At 37.6% G+C, this 9,548-nt stretch overlaps 1 protein-coding gene across 2 annotated transcripts in view; it reads left to right on the forward strand.

The window, feature by feature from the left end:
- The window catches only part of LOC111871517 (protein GDAP2 homolog), a 142,501-nt gene that overhangs the window by 84,881 nt on the left and 48,072 nt on the right, over window positions 1-9,548 (forward strand). For both annotated transcript variants that reach the window (XM_023864676.2, XM_023864677.2), the window contains exon 7: window positions 4,390-4,558. In XM_023864676.2, coding sequence (XP_023720444.1) covers window positions 4,390-4,558 — 169 coding nt within the window. The remainder of the gene's footprint in view (window positions 1-4,389; window positions 4,559-9,548) is intronic.

The raw sequence follows: 9,548 nt of genomic DNA on the forward strand, positions 1-9,548 counted from the left end.
GGAGGTGCTGTCAAGCATCTCAAAAGATGAATTTAGACAATGTTTTGAAAAATGGAATAAAAGACTAGACAAGTGTATTAGTGTAAGTGGAGAGTACTTTGAAGGGGATTGAAGGTTTGTGCTTAAAATTTGAATAAATAAGTTAAAAAAAAAGTTCGGTTTCTTTTGGGTACCCCCTCGTAATTGTAGGTGTAATTGTATTTGCATTGTATTCATTGTTTGTTCCTTTATTGTGTGTGTAGTTATGTGCTGTGTTTTGTTTGAGCATGGTGTGTTATTTTGTGTGATGTGTCTTGTTGTAGTACCACTGTCACTGGGTAAAAACCCATTTGCAGTTAAAATAAATAATAATAACAACAACAACAATAATAATAACAGTAATTACTGCATGAACAAGATCTCACCATTGGAATTCATGAGCCTGTTGATTGAAGTCCACACCATTGTACATTTCTTCTTTAAGATCCATATTAATATTATTCTTCCAGCTCTGCTTGGGTCCTCCAACTCTTGAACTACTGTATCTTCAAAGGCGTGTTTGGCATGGCAAGAGACATTTGTTGCCTACAGATTTTATGTGATATATTGTTCCATGTGTTATAAAATATGATAAACATACAGAATTTTGTAATATTAATTCCTAGTCTTGTTTGTGTGCATGCATGTGTGTGTAATTGTGGTGCTAATGGATTATATATATGTTAAAAAATATAAGCTTATACAAAATGTACCAAAGTCACATCAAGTTTCTTTTCTAATATTAAAGATTAGAAATACAGCTTCTTTTGGGTACTTGCCTGAGTGGCCAGCATGTGCTAGGATGGTGATATGTGGTGTGGCTCAGGCTTATCGTACTTAGAAGGAAGAAACATACGCAAATACCTAAACATTCTCTTTGTCATTCAGGAAGGTCATTCTCAGTTTGACTGGTGAAGTTGTTTGTATGGACTATTTGTAAGCTGGACAGCAGTTTTTAATTTCATTCACGTTTCAAGGCCGGTTGAGTGATGAAGATTACAAACGTTCAGGGCAACCAAGCACCAGCTAAATGACAGAAAATGTTGAAAAAATTTTAGAACTCATCAATGCAGACTGTCACAAAACAATCCATGAGCTTGCAGGCACCATTGGGATCAGCGATGGACTTTTTGCCAGAGATTTTAACAGAAAATCTGAACATGCGCTGCATTGTTCCATCATGATAATGCACCCACCCGTACATCCATGAAAACCACAGAGTTTGTGACTAACAGCCACATGGTTATCATTCCCCATCCTCCCTACTTGCTGGACTTAGCCATCTATGATTTTGCTTTGTTTCCCAAATTGAAAATAAACTAAAGGGACGATGTTTTGAAAGTGCCTGATATCCAAAAGGAATTGCAAGTGGTACTTTACAGTATTAAGGAATATGGCTTCCATGGTGCTTTTTAAGTGTGGAAAAAATGATGGTATCTCTGTATACATTCCAAAGGAGACTATTTTGAAGGAGATAGCAGCCAAATTGAGTAAGTTAAGCCAGCATTTCTTTTTTGACCTAGTCTGGGAACTTTACAATAAACCTCATAAATAGGGGATTAAAATCTCTGGGTATATTGTCTGACTCAGATGTCACTAACTGATGCATTGAAATATCATTTACTGAGTGCTTGTGTATGCTTTGTATTCTGTTTATTTATACAGGGTTGTGACATTTTAAAGAATGAAATGAAGTCAGTGATACCAAGATTGTTTCAGGAAAATGAACTTGAAGGAAGACCTATTCTTACACACTAACATGCATGCACAGACACACACAAACACACACACATGATAGTATAACAGTGTCTTTAACATAGTGACTATATCCTATTTAGGAGACGTATTACACATGTTATGTGTGTAATATGATCATGATAGATATGATACCGCTGGGACAAAGAATGTCAGGGATGGGCTTGTTTCGTGGTACTGGCTAATCAGTTATGAGCACATCTGTTGAGCAAAGTGTGTTCCTCATATCTTGGTTGTGTAATCCTGCAATCTGGCTAATGCAATCTAAAACAATTAACTTACCATCAACAGTTCAGTGAGGATGTTCCTTTATGGTGTATACATTTTGCATTTGTCCAAAAATATTTTTCATTTTATGAAATATAATTATAACAGTAAAAGTAAAGGTATCCCTGTAACAGGCCATGGAGGCCCATAGGGTTGTGAGATGTTGAGGTTCCCACATTTTCTAGACAATCGGCTCATAGATTGCAGCAAGGTTGTCAGCCCTACACCCTGGCCGCCCTTTACCACCAAGAATGTTCCTGGAATATTCCTGGTACTCATTTCTGATAGAGGCTGAATTGACCCCAGGATCATAGTGCGGCTGGAAGGATTAGGTCAATTAAAAAAAATTCAATGACCTCATCGGGACTTGAACCCGCGAGATAATTGTAACAGATTAAGCATAAAAAAGGTAAAGCTGTCCCTCCAACAAACCACGAAGACGCATAAGGGTGTAAGAGGTTGAGGTTCCCACATCTTCTGGACAGTTGGCTCATAGATGGCGGTAATGTTGTCAGCCTTACATGCTGACCACCCTTTAACTCCCAGGAAAATTCCTAGTACTCATTTCTGTTAAAGACTGAGTTGACCCAGGGCTGGAAGGATAGGTCAGTTGAAAAATTCATTGATCTCATCGGGATTTGACCCTGTGACCTTCTTGCTTGTAGCATAGTGCTTCAAGCAACTATGCTACTGCGTGCCCCTACAGATTAAGTATATGTTATATCTTATATTTTAATTTTAAATGCATTCTGTTGCTAATCACTGGTACTTACTGGCATTACTGCAGTATTGTATCATTTTACTTACCTCAGTACTGTCTAACAGATATGTGCTATCTCAGCAGTATAACAGGAAACATAGATGATTTTTTTCCTTAAAAGTAGGTAGAAATTCTAAAAAAGAGAGTTACACAGACATACATTAGTGCTTGAATGTATAAATAGTGTTCAAACCAGTAGGAAATTTAGCAACACTCTCAATAGAGCAGCTCTTTGTCTTCAGTCACCATTTAGGTAGTCAGTATTTGCACAGTCAGCAGGCATATTGCAATCAGTGATTGAACATTCTGCTTGCTTACATCTTTTTGCATCAAGGTCTAAATTTGCTGCTCATGCAAAGAGGTATACAATTCTGCAGCAAATTTTCATAGTGAAATATTTTATAAGAAAGTGCAGTTGAAGGTATTATGATAAATACTCACTAGAATGAGTCTTTATAAAATTGTATGTATTGAAGCTTGTCAAAAATTGTGGACCACAGATTCAGTTTGTGACACAAGAGACAGTCAAAGAGGAATGTGCTAACCAAACAAGTTTGAGGCATTCATGCATGGTTAAAGTTCAGTCCTTACAAATTGATAAGACGCTTGATACATAAAGTAGTATTTCACTGGCATCTATATTAACTGCCACACAGCTAATTAGATTCTTGCTATATAAAATAATGGTTTTGCATGACCTTAACATCTGTATGAGGCAGCCAGAATTCACTTTTATAACTGGACCATGCAAAATATCTCTGATAGAGTTGTGGATGAACAGTTGCTGTTCATAACTGATGAGGCATGAACTTACCTTAGTGGTTATGTTACTCACTCTGCAAAGTACACAGTGTAGAAATAGGGATATGGTGTGTTGTGAGTGCATGGTGATATTTTTTTCAGCAAACACATAAACACATGAACTGTGTATTGAATTTTTTATGAACCATTTGACAGCTGAAGTAAAACATTATGGGTATTTTCAGCAAGATAACCAGCAATGTGCTCCAGAACAAAGTAACAGATTTCAGGTTTTGGGGATGAAATTCAGGGTGTTGCAAAACTTATTTATGCACTGTGATGTGTGAATGAAGCTGAAGGGGTTCACTTCTAGCAGTTTTTATAAAATATGTTAAGTATGTATCACATTTTTGGAGTAAATCACATGTGAACTTCTATGTAAGTAGGTACTGACACAGAATTAGCTTGTGTGTAAGGAAGACCCATGTACTGTTGCTTGTATGGTCATGTAGTGAACTACTATCACACTATCACAAGCAGCACATTTGTGTTGCAACTGAACATTGTGTGTTGTTGTTACATTTTATAAATAATGGTTATAATAATATTTGTGACTTTTATGATCATATTTATTGATGTTGCTATGATGATATCTGTGTGAAAAGTTATGTATGTTTTGTACACATTCAGTAAAATATCATAAATTGACTGAGTTATTAAAATGATTAGTTTTGTGTTTAACAAAAATAGTTTTTTATTTGCGTGCATTAATCAAAATCTAGTAGAAATTGAACCAGTTATTGAAGTTGATGACATTGTTTGCATCAAAAATAAATTCTTTTTTATAGGTGAGGAATCAGTTGATCTCTCTTCACAACTTGACAGTTCGGTTACTGTTGGTGAACACGCATTCAGCCATATGCAGGGTGACTTGGACCAGCAGAGGCTCCTTGGGGAGCGACCGCAGACTGATCCAATAGGTGAACTGATGATTAAGGAGATGCAGAACCAAGAAAGGTAGGCACATGTTTCAGAATTTACATTATGAATCATAGCTGTCCATTTTATTTTCTGAACTTTTCCTATTCTGTTCTTTCTCCAGGAAAGAGTCGATAAAATTTTCCTTCTATGTATATTCTTAGCCATAATGTAAGGTTACAGCCATATTTATGGCCAAAAACATTTGAAGAGGTTGCACATTCTGCAAAGTTTTCAAGTATTTGTGTTAAATACAAGAGTGATTTTTTTTTATATTTCACAACTTGACATGAGCATCTATTGGTTTGCTGCTCCCATGTGTGCTTTGGTAATGAAGTAGTGATGGATGCGAATGAATCTTGGGTGGTGTGGAATTATATTTTCTCTGATGTAGTCAGCAGTGATTAATGAAGAAGGTGACCCTGGAGGGAATTTGATTCCCAGGTGAATAAAATAACCCCCCCCCTTCCAGTGAAAATGAAAGTATATTGCTTTTACTTGTAAACTGAACTTAAATGGTTTAACATTTGGCAATAGAACAATTTTTTTTAATGCTCTTGGTAACAATGATGTTGATGATGGTGGTGGTAGAATGACGTAGAACGCTGTAGGATTTGAGGTGCTCACAGCAGTTGTTATGAAGAATTCTGTCATCTGGGATATAACACTGTAGTTCATTGGGAGTCAACCGATGTTTTAGAAGAACATGTTGCCTCCATCTTTAGGGTTGAAGAATAAACAAAGCAATAAACCATTGTGAAAGCAGATGGAAAACAGAGCCACAATAGACTGCATGTCACCTCCTTTCACCCCGGTTTCTTGGTTGTCTTATTCTTCAACCCTGAGGATGGAGGTGAAATGTTCCAAAACAGAGAAACAGTATAGGAGGTATGGACTGAATTCATCTGCCATCTGGCAGTTCTCAGCTCTATTAGCCATTTGTTCTCAGTTACAATTAGTGAGTAGTTTCCGCCATGGTTGCGGTATATTTTAGAGCAACATGTATTTGTGTGTGACACCTACATGAAATATGGACTGCTAGAAAATGTTGGTGAAAAGTTCGACATAAATTTCGTGATGAAAAAGTTCCCAGCAGACAAACAATTCACAATTTGGTGAATAGACATAAATCAGCAGGACTATTAATAGGCAAGAAACAAAAAAAAGTGCCGAGTGCTTACTGAGGAAGAGTTAGATGACATAATAGCCAGACTTGAACATAAACCTAGAAAATCACTGAAGCATCTAGCTCAAGAGACTGAAGTATCAAAGTCTAGTGCAAGAATGGCTACACAATTGCTAAAGCTTGGACCATATAAAACAACAATTATCCACGCCGTGCAGCCATGTGATCCAGCTAGTGGAGTTCATGTTTGTAGTTGGTGTCTACAATCTGTCATTGAAGGTGAGATCAATCCTCAACTGACATTTTTTTTCTGATGAAGCATGGTTTCACGTACAGGGATACATAATACGCAAAATAATTGATACTGGAATTCACAGAATCCACATCTAACCCATGAAGTCCAGCTCCATCCAGTGATAGTGTCTGATGTGCTGTATATGGAAGAGGATTGTTGGACCTGTGTTTTTTAATGAAACATTTAATTGTGAAATATATGTTCATGTCATTCTAAGGCAATTCCTTCTGGAATTAACAGAAGAAGAAAGACTCTATGGCTGGTTTCAGCAAGACTCAACTACTGCCCACACTGCACATATGTCTATGCAGCCTTTGTTTGATGTCTTTGGGGATGGAATTATCAGCAATGTATTTGGTGAACACATTCGCCCAATCTTAACCCTTGTGATTTTTTCTTCTGTGGTTGTTTGAAGTACAGAGTTTACAAGAGTAACCCCTGAATGGAAGAAGAACTAAAAGAATATATTCATAGGTAAATTGCAAATATTTTCCTGCAGAACAGCCTCAAAAGGTAAATGAGAACTTCTCTGCTTGTGTGAGGAATGTTAAGATATAGTAGGACAGCATTTTCAACACTTTCTGTGATGTGTGGATTGTAATTACTTCATTCTAAACCTTATCAGCCAAGAGGCATATTGAGTCATTGGCAAAATTTGTATGTGTCTCACAGCTGGTGATGCATCGGTTGCCGTGAGGCACAGAGTCATGAACCAATCAACAAAGGTAAGAACCTCACAGAATATCCATGATATGTATACAGTGGCTGTCTTGTAGTGCAGTCAGNGCAGAGTGTCCATAAAGTCACTCTCATATTTTAAGAGGCTATATTTTCTTAACAATTACACGTTTTGAGAAAGAAAAGTTTTGAGGTTAAGGTTAGTTTAGAAACCTCTTGTTGGTAAATGACTGATGCTTAGCTGTTAACTTATTTGAGCCAATATACATATCAGCAACTCTGCAGATCCTGTTTTTACAACTGCAGTGATCCACTGTTTGAATTCATCTAGGTTATTTATCTGCTCAGTATACCCATGCATGTATCTTTGACAAAACTCAGTAAGAAAAACTTATGGAGTGTCAGATATGATGCTCATAAGAGTCCATATGATTAGGGCTTACCTCCGTCTTGATTGCCTAAGAAAGCTGACATTGAGTGCATCACAAAGAATGTTGCTGTACTGAGGCGCTCGTCTGTTTTGATGAGATATATCAACTTTGTCTTCTTCAGACCTTGGAAAGATAAAGTTCTCAGGCATATCAGGGCATGTGGGAGGTGAGAACTGATCACCTGGCCTGAGATAACAAGATCAAGACATGTTTATATGTCATAAATGACGAAGGACTTCACATTTCTGGAGATGGAGGAAGAAGATACAGCTGAAAATTTTCAGCAAGATAGACCAGCACCTCACTACAGAAATGTTGTTCGTGATGCATCCAATAAAAAGGTTTCTCGGACAGTAAGCGAAAAAGTGAAGTCTGATCACTTGATTTTTGAGATGACTGGATTTGATGCTGCATGACTCTTTCTTTTGAGGTTATGTCATAAGCTGTATGTGTGATGTACTGGGAAGATGACCAATTGAGATGAAATCAAACAGTGGATCATGCAGCGAATTAAATGAAAACTAGAAATCCCAAGGCCTATGTGAGCTAAAATCTGTTTCTGGCTGGATAATTGTCGTGCCACAAAAGGAGTGCATATGTTCATTTAGTGACAAAGTATTTGAGTTAACCTTAGTTATTTAGAGAGGGTGGGTTTCCCCATGCACTGCGACCAGTTTGATCTATTGTGCTTCCCTCTATGATATTCTACCAGTCTCTATACCCTACCGATAAATGGTGTGTACCATCAGTCCCGCCGAGCAAGTGAGTTTGGCCACTTGCTTAGCGGTGTCTATAATGCTTCCCCCATCTAGCAGAGGCCTTAGAGACTATTGTTGGGCGGGAAACGTCCTGGAATTTGGCTCAGTGATCCCCTTTGGGGATATGAGGTTCTTTTACGTGCCGTAAAGTTACGACACGGGACACACAGTTTAAAGTCCCTCCCGGAGGACTTGTTCCCTGAATTTTTCCGCCCTTAAAAATTCGACGACCTCTGCCGGGTATTTGAACCCGCATACCAAGAGTCATGAGGCGGGAACGTTACCTCTAGACTACGGAGGCCGCTTTGAGTTAACCTTTGTTTCAGTGCTTCATATTGTTTTAATTATGTATAATGGTTAAAATACTGACTGATCTGCATTAACGTTCAAACAGTTGTATGCAAACCATAGGTTGATTTAAGAAAGATGCTATATTACATCAGTGTAGTGAATCATATTTGTTTTTATGATCATTTTGCAGCTTTAAGGTGTTTGTGGCAGTCAGTGTTTGTTAAGTATCTGCAGAGATAATGCACGAACACTTGTTTTCTCTCATGTTACATAACCATATTTCAAGCTTGAACAAGTACATATAGTTCATTATAGATGGTAGTGTTCATTTCTGAAACAGTTATAAAAACAGATGACACTAGCAGTTGCAGCTTCCTTCACAGTGTAGTTGTTTGGAAGTGACTGTAGTTTGTGTTCATAATAGATGGCTTTAATGTTTACTCATGTATGATGAATGTACACATCACATCTGAAAGCAGGGTACCCAGGTGCCTCATCTGACTGAAATAATTTCCAGTTAATAATTATTAATCTTATATTCCTAGAATTGCCTTTTGCAGTGGGGTGCATTGCAGGATTTGTGTACCCTTTGCACACAGCCTAGGCTGTCTTGGATTAAATGTAAGATGCTGTTTTACTGAATTACTGTTTAACTTAAACATATTAGTCTCCCAAGATATTGGAATCTTTTGTAATATCCATAAGTTAAACACAAATTTCTGTTTATTTGTAGTATTAGAATTATGCTGTAAATAATATTAGGTTAGGTTAGTTTGTCATAAGCTAGTTTATTTTAAGTTAGTATTCTTTTATATGTCATTACTGTGCAATATGGTGATGTTTATTTAGTTATCAGACGCATGAGAACAAGGACATAGATACAGTTGTCTGTAGAGAGCTGTATCAGTCCTACAATTTTGCTTTTGCAGCAAGATACGAGGAGCGTTCCATATATAATGTCTCCTGTTTTTTTTAGTGAAAACTACAAAAGATACAGAAAGAATAATAACGCAGTTAAATAGGGCAAGATTTCAGCTACTTCAGTTATTTTTCCACATAATCACCACCATTCGTTATGAACTTTCACCAATGATGAACAAGAGCCTGTATGCTGTGTCTGTAAAAGTCTGCACCAGCAGAGACTAGCCACTTTCTCACAGCTGCAATGACAGTATCGTTGTCTGGAAAATGTTGCCCATGTAGTCCATCTTTCATAGGCCCAAAGAGATGGAAGTCTGAAGGCACTAAATCGGGGCTATAAGGTGGATGTAGTAGGACAGTCCAGCCAAACTTTGCAATGTGCACAGTGGTCACCAAATTGGTATGGGGTCCAGTGTTATTGTGTTGCAAGCAAAAGGTTGTCTGCTTCTCTGGCCTGATTCGAGAAATGCAGGCTTTCAGCTTAGTCACCGTCGTCTTATAGCATTCAGAATTGACAGCCCCACCAGGC

The sequence above is a fragment of the Cryptotermes secundus genome, unplaced genomic scaffold (assembly GCF_002891405.2).
Source record: "Cryptotermes secundus unplaced genomic scaffold, Csec_1.0 scaffold934, whole genome shotgun sequence".
Taxonomy (NCBI): Eukaryota; Metazoa; Arthropoda; class Insecta; order Blattodea; family Kalotermitidae; genus Cryptotermes; species Cryptotermes secundus.